At 43.5% G+C, this 17011-nt stretch overlaps 1 protein-coding gene across 5 annotated transcripts in view; it reads right to left on the bottom strand.

The window, feature by feature from the left end:
- LOC124616460 (serine/threonine-protein phosphatase 6 regulatory subunit 3) overlaps positions 1-17011 on the bottom strand; it is a 186685-nt gene that overhangs the window by 63139 nt on the left and 106535 nt on the right. For all 5 annotated transcript variants that reach the window (XM_047144779.1, XM_047144801.1, XM_047144793.1 and 2 more), the window contains one exon: positions 1921-2116. In XM_047144779.1, the coding sequence (XP_047000735.1) occupies positions 1921-2116 (196 nt within the window). The remainder of the gene's footprint in view (positions 1-1920; positions 2117-17011) is intronic.

Genomic DNA, 17011 nt, shown 5'->3' with positions numbered 1-17011 from the left:
GAGGCGAGGGCTCCTCTTGATGGAAACACTTAAAGCTACAATGTTCTCTGGGGTACATACCGTTCGAACGCCACCTGAAGACTTTTTTTTCAAGGCCGTACCAGTTTCTTGAACATTATGCACCTATGCTGTGATAGCATGAGCAGATAGAATGTGTCCATGGCATTCTAGCTGCTAATGTAATTGAAATACTCTTTGTGCAGTAGTTACACAATCACCCTGCTTGTAAAAGGCACTCACAGCAATAGCACATCCTGCACTACTTCAATGCTGCACGATTACTAAATGGCAACATGTTTACAACAACTATGCAACAATCCTAAACAACCGCCAGACTACAGTGCTGAAAACACCAACGTTCAAAATATCCAGTTTACCTGTGTCACATCTTACATACACTGAATCTCATTACAATTATTACATTGCTGTAGGATGCAATCACATATTCAAATATATAACGGCTAAAAGTTTTGTGAAACAGAATATTTAAAAAATTTCTGTCTAGTGACAACAGAACATACTTCACATTACCCCACAAGAAGAATGATATAGCAGCATTAATCATATGAATGTTATCACGTAACCAGTTCTGCTCTAAAAACTTCCTGGTCTCAATTCATAATGTTCACATGCGGTGAAAGGAGTGAGGAACAGATGTAATCTTTTCAACATAGTACACAAAAAATGATTCAACATATCTACAAAATGTCAGACATGCTTTTCAGAGAAACAAAGTAGTATACTATCCCCCAAAAAATATACCCAAAGAAGGACACAGAACCAGAGAGAAATGACAGATGATATAAATTCATTATATCCATCGTAAAAGATTTTGACAGTTGTGTGTAATCCAAAAGCTAAAAAAAGATTTAGGAAATTACGTATTTGTGTAATTGTGGGCTTCATTAGTTTTCAATGTGACACAGCATTTATAAGATGAGGGCATGCTGAAAAGTAATCCCCTGAATTTTTACGTAAAACTCATGAAGCTTTTTAAATAAAACGAACTTTTATAACATTCTACATCTTTGTTCTGCATGTATACATATTTATTTCTCAACAATCATCCTTGTGATGAACATGTATCTCCCAACAAGAGACCAGTTTGTTGATACTGTCACTGTGGAATGTTTGACTTCGGGTGTCCGATTGCTACTGATATCACAGCGCTCATGTGTGATACTGGGTTTCATGCTGAAGGAGACGATGCTTCATGTGTCGATGAACCCTTCTGCAGCTAGGAACTCCATTACAACATGCTGTTTCTCACCCAATGACATAGCTGCACACTGCCATGTTACGTGATACAATTTGGAGCCCTCCAGTGACAAAGGGTTGCAATGCATCAGCGAAGCAGGAAAGTCAACCAGGTAATATGCATGAAATGTAATACCTCAAATAATACTGAGACCAGAATTTAACAAAATCACAGGCATTACTTTTCATCGCGCCCTTATACATGCTGTTCATTATGCAATAATTTGTTTAGATTTTTGGATTGTACAAATTTGTCAAAAATAATGTATTTGTTTAGTAAAATAATTTAACTGAGTTTATCAGAATGTGTGATTTAGTGAGTGAGTGAGTGCAACCCCCACCCCTTTGCAATGAGCACACCATCTTCACTCCCCTAACTCACATCCCCCCCCCTCCTCCCACCCACCACGCACGCACATACTTTGTCCAAAACAAATCATTTTCAACATGAAGAGTATAAAATTATGAAGACTGTGTCATACTCAGTAACTATTAATCTGTGGAGGCATGCAATGTGTGACATTTTTCTCTTAGGAAGGAAATAAATGCATTTTATAATTACTGATAGAAGTAGCACCTTTTGGATAGAAAAGAATACTCATTCATATACATCTATACTTATTAATTTGAAGGTGAGAGTTATTTAACCAAAGAGTATCTCACCATGCAAGTACGATGTGTTTGGTTGATATCTGCTAAAGCACCTGCTACAAATTTTTCCCATGCTGCAATTATGTCTGGAGAAACATATTGCTTAAGTAGTGATGCAAATGGTTCCTTCTCACCATGTTGTGCAATGTGATTTGCTATTTTAATTAGGTGTCCCATATAGCCACATCTCACACCACCTGGTTTTGATCTGCAATCAAGTAAACACCATCACATTACACTTAATCTAACTTCTTTTACAGGCACATTAAAACACAGAGATAAAAACAGTCACTATGAAAAAAATCTACTATGTCACTTCCACCCTAAACAGTATTTTCTTCTTGGTTCATATATATATTATAAAACTGAGGTTGTTTCAGTTGTGTTTGCTTTCATTTGTTACTTCCTACAACTTATTTGTTTCGAGCAGAAATCTACAGATACCAGTCACCAAGTACTGGCCCCTACCTTGACTGGAGCAGAGGTAGGATTCTTCCTACATGCCAGTCATGAGGTCTGAAGATGGCGTAACGTAGCGCTGCAAATGTTTAATCAAATAAAATAACATCTGGAAATACAGACGACTGAAGGTGTTTTGATTTGACATTTTATATTGAACAGCCAAAGTCCCATCACTCAATAGAGGAAAGTCCACTGGACCTGACGGGATACCAATTCGATTCTACGCAGAGTACGCGAAAGAACTCGCCCCCCTTCTAACAGCCGTGTACCGCAAGTCTCTAGAGGAACGGAGGGTTCCAAATGATTGGAAAAGAGCACAGATAGTCCCAGTCTTCAAGAAGGGTCGTCGAGCAGATGCGCAAAACTATAGACCTATATCTCTGACGTCGATCTCTTGTAGAATTTTAGAACATGTTTTTTGCTCGCGTATCATGTCATTTCTGGAAACCCAGAATCTACTATGTAGGAATCAACATGGATTCCGGAAACAGCGATCGTGTGAGACCCAACTCGCTTTATTTGTTCATAAGACCCAGAAAATATTAGATACAGGCTCCCAGGTAGATGCTATTTTTCTTGACTTCCGGAAGGCGTTCGATACAGTTCCGCACTGTCGCCTGATAAACAAAGTAAGAGCCTACGGAATATCAGACCAGCTGTGTGGCTGGATTGAAGAGTTTTTAGCAAACAGAACACAGCATGTTGTTATCAATGGAGAGACGTCTACAGACGTTAAAGTAACCTCTGGCGTGCCACAGGGGAGTGTTATGGGACCATTGCTTTTCACAATATATATAAATGACCTAGTAGATAGTGTCGGAAGTTCCATGCGGCTTTTCGCGGATGATGCTGTAGTATACAGAGAAGTTGCAGCATTAGAAAATTGTAGTGAAATGCAGGAAGATCTGCAGCGGATAGGCACTTGGTGCAGGGAGTGGCAACTGACCCTTAACATAGACAAATGTAATGTATTGCGAATACATAGAAAGAAGGATCCTTTATTGTACGATTATATGATAGCGGAACAAACACTGGTAGCAGTTACTTCTGTAAAATATCTGGGAGTATGCGTGCGGAACGATTTGAAGTGGAATGATCATATAAAATTAATTGTTGGTAAGGCGGGTACCAGTTTGAGATTCATTGGGAGAGTGCTTAGAAAATGTAGTCCATCAACAAAGGAGGTGGCTTACAAAACACTCGTTCGACCTATACTTGAGTATTGCTCATCAGTGTGGGATCCGTACCAGATCGGTCTGACGGAGGAGATAGAGAAGATCCAAAGAAGAGCGGCGCGTTTCGTCACAGGGTTATTTGGTAACCATGATAGCGTTACGGAGATGTTTAATAAACTCAAGTGGCAGACTCTGCAAGAGAGGCGCTCTGCATCGCGGTGTAGCTTGCTCGCCAGGTTTCGAGAGGGTGCGTTTCTGGATGAGGTATCGAATATATTGCTTCCCCCTACTTATACCTCCCGAGGAGATCACGAATGTAAAATTAGAGAGATTAGAGCGCACACGGAGGCTTTCAGACAGTCGTTCTTCCCGCGAACCATACGCGACTGGAACAGGAAAGAGAGGTAATGACAGTGGCACGTAAAGTGCCCTCCGCCACACACCGTTGGGTGGCTTGCGGAGTATCAATGTAGATGTAGAACCATCTGCACAAAGACAGGCTTGCAGAAGTTTTCTATTATGGTGAATTAGTCTTTGTCATGGTTCACATCTCATTTGGTAACCAGACTGAACCTCGAAATCTACTAGACTCCAACACAGGACGCATTTCAACTAAGAATGGACACATTATTCTACATATATATCTTACTTACTATCATTATAAAATACACAAATAGGATTAAAGCAGTTGCAGGTAATAGAAAAATCACTGATTTTATCAACAGCACCTAACGTCCACCCATTCATACATGTACTGAAAGTCTATCATCCTGCACTGTAAGACACTGAAAATCAGGAACTATGATTTGGTATGGTCTGTATCACAGAAACAAATATACCGGCAATAATCGGTTCAAACCAACCAATATTATGTAAGTCCCAAGCCACACCTGTCCACTTCTGTACAGTTCACTAAGCAACTACACCAGTATACACCTTTACAACTTCGCATTCCCCCCATCGTGGTCTGAGCCCTTCCTATCACAACAAACATCAGTCGTGCTCTTAGGATTTGGCAACATTAATGATACAAACTATTGTCATTTCTTCACACTGAGTAAACATTTACCCTGTAAATTACATATCATGCTTGTTTATGCAGTAATTTTGCTTACCAACAACAGAAACCATGACAGCAACAAGTTTATGCAAACTAATTCACTAGTAACTCACTGCAAAGTTCAAAATTAATTTGCTCAGAGAGCAACAAAATACTCACTGACATTCAGAGTGTCAATCACATCAGATACATTGCACAAAAACTTACTTGCCTTAATTCATGACAACTACTATTGCTACTACAAATACTTGACTCTGATCTACTTGTACGCTCTTACTGTTTCTTGTCTTCTATGAGAGGACTTTAAAAAAAAAAGTTACAAATTATTACAGTAGGCCAGGTAACTTTAATTGAATGTTGTGCTACACTTCAAAGTGAAGCAGATACACAAAATTATTTTTCAACAGTCACCGTATCACTACAAACAACAGTCTAAACGTTCTACTAATTGTTCAATTCTTCGGCAACAGAAATTCGCTCCTTGGTCATGTAACCATGTAAGAACTGCTGTGTTAACATCCTCCTCATTGGGAAACCTGCAACTGTTGCAAATCAGTCCCTCAACTTCCTGGACTTTGCCATCTGTAGTCAACATTGATGACCTTTTCCCATCAGTGTCACCCACGTCTTTCCAGCATTGTCCAAATTGTTGGAAACATTTCACTAGGGCTGGAGGCCACACTCCATTTGGTCAACATATTGCCAGAAATTTACAGTGAATCAGCATGCAATTTAGACATTTTGCCCATAAGAATTGTCCCATCCCACATACTTCAACTTTGAGCACATTTCCACCAGCCCAGTCATTTCATTCTCACACTGTGATGGACCCGTTAACTGCACCACAGCAGAACACTCTCTCCAGGAAACCCAGGACATGTACACTCTGACAATGAGCCACTCTTGTTGGGCAATGGTCTTATCGTAGGGCAGCAAGAAGTCCTACTACAGAACTTTCTAGTGGTGAGCCAGGATAACTGTGCAGGTACCAAGGCTTATTCCACACAAGGTAGGACTAGTGAGTATGACAATATGATATTTAGCACTGGCAGGTTTGCATATTTGTGCTTTACATAATTTTCATGAATAAACAAAACTTTCTGAAAGTCCTTGCCCTGTATTTCCTTTTAAATGCTGGAATTGTGAAAACATTAACGATTTTTGCTCATATGTACAGATATGTACAAAAAAATTGAGTTACAGGTCAAATAAAATAACTTTCTGATTGATATATTGTATTGGCTGTGACAGTGCTGCCTATGTGCAACCAATCATACTTGCCAAGAAACAACTATGGTTGGCAGCTCATTCCTACCACTCAAACTCACTGAAATATTACTTGCAACATGATTTCAAGCTAAGTACAGTATTGCTGCACTGCAGGTTATGACAAGAGCACACCAGATAAAAGAAAGGTATCTCCAATACTCCTTCAAGGATAAAGTTTCCTCTTCACAACACACAGGGTCTATCACTACTTGTTGGCTTCATGGTGAGTGGCAAGTCAGTATTAGGTTTTATGGTCCAGTACGGGGAAGGTAGAGACCAGGGTACTACTTCCATCCCGTCACTAACAGATGTGACGTGCTGTCTTCTAATGAACCAAAAGTGAGGCAGCGTGAAACAGTTCATACATCGGAAAGCTTGCTGTGTCCCGTGTCAGGGTGGACATAAGCCCAAAAGTTGGGAAGTGTTATTCGTTAGCAGTTACAACACGTGGCAGGAATGGAAGCATGGTATACGAGGAACCACTTCGAGCAGTGAGCACGCACAATATGCAGCTTCAGTTTGTATCCAATGGATTTGAGCTCCTTGTCTCTTGTGACATATGATCAAAATATGACCTTGGCACCCAGAAATAGATACTACAATCTTCAGCTGTTGCATCTTGTTCCCTCAATGGTTGCTGAAGCATACCCTCATAGACACATTGATCCCCCCCCCCCCCCCCACACACACACACACACACACGTGTGGTATATTCCACACTTAATCTGTATTAGCTGTGATGTGATATTATTTGAATTTGTTTGAATATTAAGTGTGGCTTTCCAATTTTTCATTACTATGTTTAGGAACTATCAATTTAGGATCTACTTTGTATATTTCCAATAGTTGTAGTAACCATGAGTGGGGTACACTATCAAAAGCTTTTTGCTAATCAATGCATGCGTAGTGTAGCGACCTTTGTTTAGTTTTAGCTTGATATGTCACCTCTGCATCTATTATCAGTTGCTCTTTACATCCCCGTGCTCCTTTGCAGCAGAATTTTTGTTCTTCATTTATAATTTTGTTCTGTGTTGTATGTGTCATTAATTTCTGTGTAATGACTGAAGTTAATATTTTGTATATTGTTGGTAGGCATGTTATGGGGCGATATTTTGCTGGGTTTGCTGTGTCTGCTTGATCTTTAGGTTTCAGATGTTTATTATTACTAAAAATTGGGATACAGTGTGCATTAGCCATCAACATATGAAATGTTACAGATCTGATTAAATTGTTAGGGGTCAAGTGGAAGTGCCACCAATTTCATTTTTGTGGAAGAGGCCCAAAAAATGTCTCATTACACTGGCTCTCAGTTTCAGCGAAGGGTACCTGGCATTTTATGAGAAATCAACCCAATATAGAAGTGTTCAAAAAAGAACAAATTATGATCTTCTTATTCAGTAGTTAGCTGATGTATTAGTAAAACCTTATGGTTTCTAAGACAAACAAATAATAAAAAATATTAACTGAATTAATAAAATATTTTTCCAAAATCAAATCTCATGAAGAGCATAGGAAAAGGTAAAATATTTCTCGTATTCAGATTGTCATTATTCCACCCAGTATTTTCATATGTTACATTCAGATTATGTTTTAATTCCACTGGAATGAATCACAGTCAGATACTGCATAAACTTCAGTCTTTAAAGACAGAGATATGTGTATAGAGGAAACTAAAGAGTGTTACAAACAGAAAATAAAGAATATAGTTTTACAATATTTGAACAATATATCCATATCTAAAATTGACTGTACCCAGGTTATCAGTATCTCTGCCCCATGATTAAACAGATATTTGCTATTCGAAAATCCTACAGCTGGATCCTAAGCTTACTTGTGTTTCGCACACCATCTGTTATGGATGGATCTCAAGATAACTCTTATTTCCTGAAACAGTCTGTATATGCCATCTGCTGTTACGTATTTTAACTACTTCATCTATCTAGGCTTTCACACCAGCAGCAATAAATCAAACTTGATTGCCTTCGTGTACTTTTTGCTTATTTAGCATTCCAAATGTAGTTTGGTATTTCAAATAGTTATTATTTTCGTCTTTTTAATCCCTCCTGCTTATACAGATGGCCTTATTCAGAAAACTGAAGGAAATTAATGAATCTCAAAAATGTTTGGAGGTTTTTGTGATGATTATTCAGATGTTTCTGATTACGTAAGGTAATCTGAGTGACAATGACATTTTTAAGACCCATAAATAAACATAAGATGGCGGTGTTTTCAAGAGATTCCGAAAATAATGAAAGTTATTCTGTTCTTGTGAATGGTTAGTTTTGTCATAATGTTAACTCATTCAACTCAATGCCTGAACCTTCAGTTGAGCACTGGCTATGCCAGTGCATGGGAGACGCTCTGGCACTTTCTCAAGTTTGTTAATTTGTACACAACAAAAGTGGATTGAATGATATTTTGGAAACTTTGGAAAGCAGACATTATGCTTGTGTCTGTATATGTGCGGATGGGTATGTGTGTGTGTGGGCGCGACTGTATACCTGTCCTTTTTTCCCCCTAAGGTAAGTCTTTCCACTCCCGGGATTGGAATGACTCCTTACCCTCTCCCTTAAAACCCACATCCTTTCGCCTTTCCCTCTCCTTCCCTCTCTCCTGGTGAAGCAACCATTGGTTGCAAAAGCTTGAATTTTGTGTGTGTGTGTGTGTGTGTGTGTGTGTGTGTGTGTGTGTGTGTTTGTGTGTCTATCAACATGCCAACGCTTTCGTTTGGTAAGTTACATCATTTTTGTTTTTAGATATAAAAAAAAACTAAGGTTCATATAACTTATGCGAATGAAATGAATTTCTTACGTTGATTAGAGAAAATGCATTTGAATGACTAATATTTTAATTGAAAAGAGCAGACTTCTACTCGCCATACGGTTGAGACCTTTCAGCCAAAAGACTTTATTCTAAACGAAATACCACACCCAGTCAAACAAGTGTAATATATACACACATGACCACTGTTACTGACCTCTGGATGATGATTAGCAATCTGTTCTTTTCATAATATTGTCATCAATCCAACCTGTCCTATTGTTATGGTTGACTGGGGTTAGATTTTGTGTTAAATTTGCAAACCTACTTTGACATGTGTAGACTTCCACTTATTTTTCAATCTACGGCCAGTACCATTAGGGGAGAAATGGAATTGTCATGGGAAGCCTGTTGTCACCTGTTATATGTAGACAATATTTATGTTGTTTAGCCTCATGGCAGTGAGAATTTGAACAACTTTTTAAAATACCTGAATATTTGTTTCAAGATGGAGGTGGGAAGGACAGCTGCCTTCTCTTCCTTGATATACTGGCCAGGAGGAAAGCTGACAACAGGTTGTTGGGACATGCCATTTACAGGAAGCCTTTTTGCCTTACACAGGGAATATTTCCAACACAATTGGTCACATTTTGTGGAAATATGACATTAAACGTGTTTTTCGACCAGCATCTAAAGTTAGAGTCCTTTTAGATTCTATGAAGGATGATTGTTAAATAAGGGGGGCACCTACCGCATTCCTTGCAATTGTAGCACATCATATGACAGTCACACTATTGGTACTGTGGGCGAACAGTGTACCGAACTTAAGCATCACACACACTTATGAAACCCGAGTGAATCTGCTATTGCATAAAAATGACTTGGCGTCAGTCAGTCTATGGAATATAACAACAACAACGAAGGTTCTGGAAAGCACTTCCAGCTATTGGCATGATGCTATTAAGGAAGCAGTTGAATTTAAATTAGCAAGCAAAACTTATCAACAGAAATGGAAGTTCGCTACCAAAAAATTATGACATTGGCCATCTGGGATTGTGTGATGGCATTAATATTTACAGTCAGTCTTAGAGCCATCTGTATAAATGAAGGTCATATTAATGAACTTCGAACGAAGTTCGACAAAACGGGAGTGGTATACCGAACTGCGGGTAACCTCCTTTGGGAGCGAGCTGAGGACAAGGTGAACGCGAACCTGAGCCTGGAGCCAAGGTGGCGTGTGGCTCTCGCCCACTCTAAAGGTTGCACAGAGTGAAAAATCAAGGTGTTGAAGGAGGCGACGAAAGCGAACTCCAGGGGGTAGCAGGGCAGAGACATACAACCTGTATTGACGGTCGAGAGAGTCGTCAAAAAAGGAACGATAAGACGGATGGTCGGGCATTGACAGTAGCCGACAGGCATACCGACAAAGCAGTATATCGCGCCGGTAGGTGAGTGGCAATTCGCCAGCGTCAGCATGAAGACTCTCTACGGGACTGGTATAAAATGCTCCGATCGCAAGTCGTAAACCCCGATGTTGTATGGAGTTGAGGCAGCGTAAGATGGATGGCCGTGCAGAGGAGTATACGAAGCTCCCATAATCCAGCTTGGAGCGGACGATCGACCGATATAGACGAAGTAGGACAGTTCGATCCGCTCCCCACGACAGACCACTGAGAACACGGACGACATTTAAAGAACGGGTATAACGGGCGGCCAAATATGACACATGTGGAGACCAGCTAAGTTTCCTGTCAAATGTAAGGCCTAAAAATTTTGTTGTCTCCACGATTGGGAGAGCAATGGGACCGAGCCGTAAGGACGGTGGGAGAAACTCTTTGTAGCGCCAGAAGTTAATACAGACCGTCTTCTCGGCAGAAAAACGGAAGCCATTGGCGACACTCCAGGAGTAAAGACGGTCAAGAGAACGCTGAAGACAGCGCTCCAGGACACGTGTACACTGCGCGCTGCAATAGATGGTAAAATCGTCCACGAAAAGGGAGCCTGATACATCAGCTGGGAGGCAATCCATTATTGGATTGATCGCGATGGCGAAGAGAGCGACGCTCAAAACTGAGCCCTGTGGCACCCCATTCTCCTGACGAAAGGTGTCGGACAGGACAGAACCCACACGTACCCTGAACTGTCAATCCATTAAAAAGGAACGAATAAAAAGAGGGAGGCGACCGCGAAGGCCCCATGTATGCATGGTGCGGAGAATGCCCGCCTTCCAACAGGTGTCGTAAGCCTTCTCCAAATCAAAGAACACAGCCGCGGTCGGGCGCTTCCGCAAGAAGTTATTCATAATGAAGGTCGACAAGGTAACCAGATGGTCAACAGCAGAGCGGCGCCTACGAAATCCACATTGTACATTGGTAAGTAGGCGTCGAGACTCGAGCAGCCAAACCAATCGAGAGTTAACCATTCGCTCCATCACTTTACAGACACAGCTGGTAAGCGAGATAGGTCGATAACTGGAAGGCAAGTGCTTGTCCTTCCCCGGCTTAGGAATCGGGACAACAATAGACTCGCGCCAGCATGCGGGAACATGTCCCTCAATCCAGATGTGATTGTATGTACGAAGAAGAAAACCTTTACCCGCAGGAGAAAGGTTCTTCAGCATCTGAATATGAATAGAATCTGGCCCTGGAGCAGAGGACCGTGATCGGCCAAGTGCGTTTTCGAGTTCCCGCATGGTGAATGGGGCATTATAACTTTCACAATTCGAGGAGCGGAAGTTAGGTGGCCTAGCCTCCTCTGCCTGTTTGCGGGGGAGGAAGGCAGGGTGGTAATGAGCGGAGCTCGAAACCTCTGCGAAAAAGCGGCCGAAGGCATTGGAGACAGCCTCAGGGGCCACAAGGACGTCATTCGCGACCTTCAAGCCAGAAACTGGTGAGTGGACCTTAGTGCCAGATAGCTGGCGCAGGCTACCCCAGACAACAGAAGAAGGAGTAAAACTGTTGAAGGTGCTTGTGAAAGCAGCCCAGCTGGCTTTCTTGCTTTCTTTGATAATACGACGACACTGAGCACGTAATCGTTTATAATTGATACAATTCGCCACTGAAGGGTGGCGTTTAAATGTGCGTAAAGCACGTCGATGAGCACGTAAAGCGTCTCTACATGCTGCGGTCCACCAGGGGACCGGTACGCGACGTGGAGAAGAAGGAGGGCGAGGGATGGAATATTCAGCAGCAGCGAGAATGACTTCCGTGAGGTGTGCGACCTGACGATCACAGCTTGTAAAGGTTTGATCCTGAAAGGTCGCCCTGGAAGAGAAGAGCCCCCAGTCTGCCTTGGAGATGGTCCAATTAGAGAAGCATGGAGAGAGGGTATGCTGCAGGAGATGGATAACACACGGGAAGTGGTCGCTCGAATATGTATCAGAAAGTGCATACCACTCAAACCGGCGTGCAAGTTGGGTAGTACATATAGAGAGGTCTAAATGGGAATAGGTGTGAGATGTGTCCGAAAGAAAAGTAGGGGCGCCAGTATTGAGGCAGACAAGATCGAGCTGGTTGAAAAGGTCTGCTAACAAGGAGCCCCTCGGGCAGGATGCTGGAGAGCCCCAAAGGGGATGGTGGGCATTGAAGTCTCCAGTTAACAAAAATGGTGCAGGTAGCTGAGCAATAAGTTGCATCACGTCTGCCCGGGTAACGGCAGATGACGATGGAGTGTAAACGGTACAAAAGGAAAACGTAAAAGTGGGGAGAGTAATGCGGATGGCAACTGCCTGCAGGCTGGTGTGCAACGTGATGGGATCGTAGTAAATATCATCCCGGACCAGCAACATAACCCCTCCATGAGCTGGGATACCTACCACAGGGGGTAGGTCAAAACGCACAGAGGTGTAGTGTGCCAAGGCAATTTGATCGCATGGGCGTAGCTTCGTTTCCTGGAGGGCTACGACAAGCGGACGGTGCAAGCGGAGCAGCAACTTCAAGTCCTCTCGGTTGGAGCGAATGCTGCGAATATTCCAGTGAATAAGTGCCATCGTAAGAAAAGGAAGATGAGAGAAGTGGTCACCTCGACGGCCGCTTAGGGCCTGGCTTCGAGCGAGCACTGCCGCCGCTATCCGTAGGCGGACAGTCATCGTCCATTGGGTCTATAGGGTCATCGGCCATCTCGGGAGGATGGCCGGGAGGGGGAGCTTCCTCCGCCAGTGAACGGCCAGATGTACGGCGACCAGCGGTGCGGCCAGGCGAAACGGATGACGGCCTGGGGCGGCAACCGCTGGGTGGCGCAGGAGAAGAAAAGCGCCGTGGCGGAGAAGGAGAACTGTGCTTCCTATGCGCCTTTTTGGAAGGACGTGTAGTGGAAGTACCGGTCGAAGGCTGGGAGGTCGAGGTACGGAGGAAGTCTGCACGGGATGGTTCCTTCTTGAAGGCCCGTGCATCTGACTTCGATGTCTTCGTCTTAGCAGAAGCTGAGGAAGGTGCTCGTGTCTGTGGGGTGATGGGAGGAAGAGGAGACGTCGACCGCGGGATCTTAGCACTGGCCGAACGGACGACCGTGGTGCTGAAGGTCAGATCGCATGTCTGGGTTGCTACCTCCCGGGTAGTCCGAGGAGAGGCGAGGACAGTACTGTATTTCCCCGCTGGGAGCAGCGTGGGCTTCCTACTAGCCAATAGCTTGCGAGCAGCCGAGGTGGACACTTTCTCTTTGACCCGAATTTCCTGGATACAGCGTTCTTCCTTATAGACAGGACAGTCGCGGGAGGATGCGGCATGGTCACCCTGACAGTTCACACAACGAGGAGACGGAGGTGGACAGTCACCCTCATGGGCATCCCTGCCACAAATGACACATTTAGCCGCATTGGAACAAGACTGTCAAGTGTGATTGAAACGCTGACACTGGTAGCAGCGCGTAGGTGTCGGGACATAAGGGCGAACAGAAATAACCTCGTAGCCCGCCTTGATGTGCGATGGCAGTTTAACACTATCGAAGGTCAAGAAAATTGTCCGGGTCGGTACAAGGTCATTGTTGACCTTTTTCATGACCCTATGGACAGCCGTCACGCCCTGCTCAGCGAGGAATGATTGAAGCTCCTCGTCAGTCAATCCGTCGAGGGAGCTAGTATAGACTACACCACGAGACGAATTCAAAGTTCGGTGGGCTTCCACCCGGACAGGGAACGTGTACAGGAGGGTGGCCCGAAGCAGTTTTTGTGCCTGAAAGGCACTCTCAGTTTCTAGTAATAAGGTGCCGTTACGCAACCTGGTACAAGATTTGACAGATCCGGCTATGGCATCTACGCCCTTCTGAATAACGAAAGGGTTGACAGAGGAAAAATCCTTTCCGTCCTCAGATCGAGAAACTACGAGGAACTGTGGGGCAGGCGGTAGTACTTTTGTCACTGTTGGCTGGTCACGTTTCCGTTTTTGGGTCGAAGTCGAAAGAGATGGATTAGAATCCATTGCGGAGGAATCCCCCATGATTGCCAGCGTCTCCGATGGCGCGCTCCTTCCTTGTGGGGACCCTCTCAGAGGGCACTCCCGCCTTAGGTGAATGTTTACACCTCAGGTCACACCTCCCGAGAAACAGACGGAGGGACCAATCGGCATGGTCAGAAGGTATCAGCTCAGGCAATCACCCCTCCCCGGGCCTGGCCTTTACCAGGGGGTACGCGCGTGCCTTACATGTCTACCCAGGGCGGGGACTTACGCGTTACCCCGTCACCGGCTACGCGTGCGAACGCGTGGGTCGGCCTTCAGGCACGCACAGGGAGGAAGGAAGAAGAGGAAAAAGAAGAGAGAGAGGGAGAAAGAGGACAGACTGTCTCAAACGCCGAGACGGAGACCAGAGAAGGCAAGGAGAAGAAGGCAATGAGAAAGCAAGGAGAAGAAGGCGATGAGAAGGCAAGGAGAAGAAGGCAATGAGAAGGCAAGGAGAAAAAGGCAATGAGAAGGCAAGGAGATGTCAAGGGAAAGAGTAAGGAAGACAGTGAGGTGGAGAAGAGCAAGGAAAGGAACCAACAAAAGGAAGGGAGAAACGAGAAGTGAAAAACCAAAAAGACCACAATTATAGGTCGTGGAACCGTCCGTCTCCGGACGCAGGCGCTAACTACCCCCGTGAGGGGGATGGACTCCTTTTAGTCGCCTCTTACGACAGGCAGGAATACCTCGGGCCTATTCTAATCCCCGGACCCGCAGGGGGTGTGTGTGTGTGTGGGGGGGCACAGTTTCTCTGCAAACAGAGGTTTTAAATGCCCTTTCCCAGCGTTTACTTGCTGCACTTTTGACTTGAAAGTGACAGGCAAAGTACCCCTGTCAAAGTATCAGCAATTGTCTATGTCACCTGGCTGCATTTGTTTAAGTTAATTGAATATAAACTATCCTCTGTAACTTATGAAGTTGCAAGAACCAATATTAAGCAATAAAACCAGGAATTGATGAATAAGGGGGGGGGGGGGGGGGGGCAATCTACTGCATTCCTTGCAATTGTAGCACGTCATACGACACACTATTGAGACACTGGAGGACCAGTGTACCTCGTATGTACTACTCTAACAAGGAGTGAGAGGATAAGATTAAACTCATCACAGTGCACACAAGAATGGAAGAGGAAGAAACACAAAGATGTAGCGCAATGGGAAGTACTCCCTACCTTGCTTGCAACAGTAGTTCTGGCAGAGTTTGGATGTAGATTTAGATTTGCCTATAGTATTTTCCAGTTATTCATCTACATTTTTGTGCAAATTCAATCATGGAGAACAGGCTTTCATACTCATTCATGCTATACTCAAGAAAATGCAGTTCTGTGGGCCATCAGCATTAACTCTGAATGAAAGGGTCATCTATGACTTGTGAAGTGTTCCTCCATGATGTTTTATTTTCTGAGGAAAAGATTATACTTATAACCAAACAGGCTTCAGCTGCAAATATCAATTTCAATAAAATCCTTCTGGGTGTACTACTACATCATAATACAACAGTGTTGTGGTTTTCAGTCCAGAGACTGGTTTGATACAGCTCTCCATGCTACTCTATCCTGTGCAAGCATCTTCATCTCCAAGTAACTACTACAACCTACATCCTCGTGAATCTGCTTGGCGTATTCATCTCATGGTCTCCCTCTATGATTTTTATCCACCATGCTTCCCTCCAATACTAAATTTGTGATCCCTTGATGCCTCGGAACATGTCCTCCCAACCAATCCTTTCTTCTAGCGAAGCTGTGCCACAAATTCCTGTTCTCCCCAATTCTATTCAGTACCTCCTCATTAGTTACATGACCTACCCATCTAACCTTCAGCATTCTTCTGTAGCACCACATTTATATCCTTAATATATCTAATTAGCTAGGACTTAGTCCAGTCTGCAGAACATTTTCAGAGCATTGAATGAACACCATGAGGAGAACTACTGCAATAAAGTCTAATGTTAATAAGGGACCATACATCCAGAAGGATATTTTCCGCCCTCATACACCACACATCCCCATTGATTTGTTTATTTCTCCTTGAAAATTTGTTTCTTCAATAGCACATAAAATCATCTATGACGCTCCATTATTTATGGAGGTGGTAGCAATTTTAGGGGCACTATCGTAGAAGTAATTTATCCATGTGTCCATTTCTAGAGGATTCTCTGCCACAGCTGCCTAATCTGTGTTTAAATGATTTTAAAAACAATATTGGCATCCAACAAAGAAACAAATAATAATTTACTGTCTGACCAAAAAATTAAGCACTGAAAAGAGGAGGAGGAAATAAAATTAAACTTCACGGGCTGGGTGACTATGTGAAGTTATTTCCGTGCTTGCAATATACAAATATACAAAGAACTTGGCAGTATAAGCCCACTTGTTAGTATGATGTTGCACCCCCCCCCCCCCCCCCCCCCCCCCCTCTTGCCTGGTGAATGCACTGATTCAGTTAAGAAGCATGTCATTAAGGCATTGAATCCTCTCCCGAGGCAAGTTGGCCCACAACTATTGCAACTGGTCCTTGATATTCTGGATACTGGCACTGGTGGTTTAGCATCTGAGCTGGTGCCACCCATGTTCTATCGAGTTACATATTTTGAGATATTGCTGGCCACAGTTTTATCTCAACATCACATGGACAGTTCAGAGAGATTATTTCATGAATGGATGAGCATTGTCCTGTTGAAATACGACACCATGATATTGTTACGCGAGGGTAACAACTGAGGACGTAATATGACCATAAAGTACTGTAGTGGCATTGGAGTTTCTCGGTCACTACTATCTATGACCTGACGTAATTCCCGATGGCTTCCAACACCATTGCTCCATGAGTAACTCTTACTGCGCCCATCCAAAAAATTAGAAGAATATGACCTCTCCCCATGTCACTGTCTCACTTGCATACAATGATCATCCTGGGTACTGCAGAATCAAGATTCATCAGTGAACA

Source organism: Schistocerca americana, chromosome 1 (assembly GCF_021461395.2).
Source record: "Schistocerca americana isolate TAMUIC-IGC-003095 chromosome 1, iqSchAmer2.1, whole genome shotgun sequence".
Classification (NCBI taxonomy): domain Eukaryota; kingdom Metazoa; phylum Arthropoda; class Insecta; order Orthoptera; family Acrididae; genus Schistocerca; species Schistocerca americana.
Note: the sequence above shows the minus strand (reverse complement) of the source record. Positions and strands in the feature narration are given on the sequence as shown.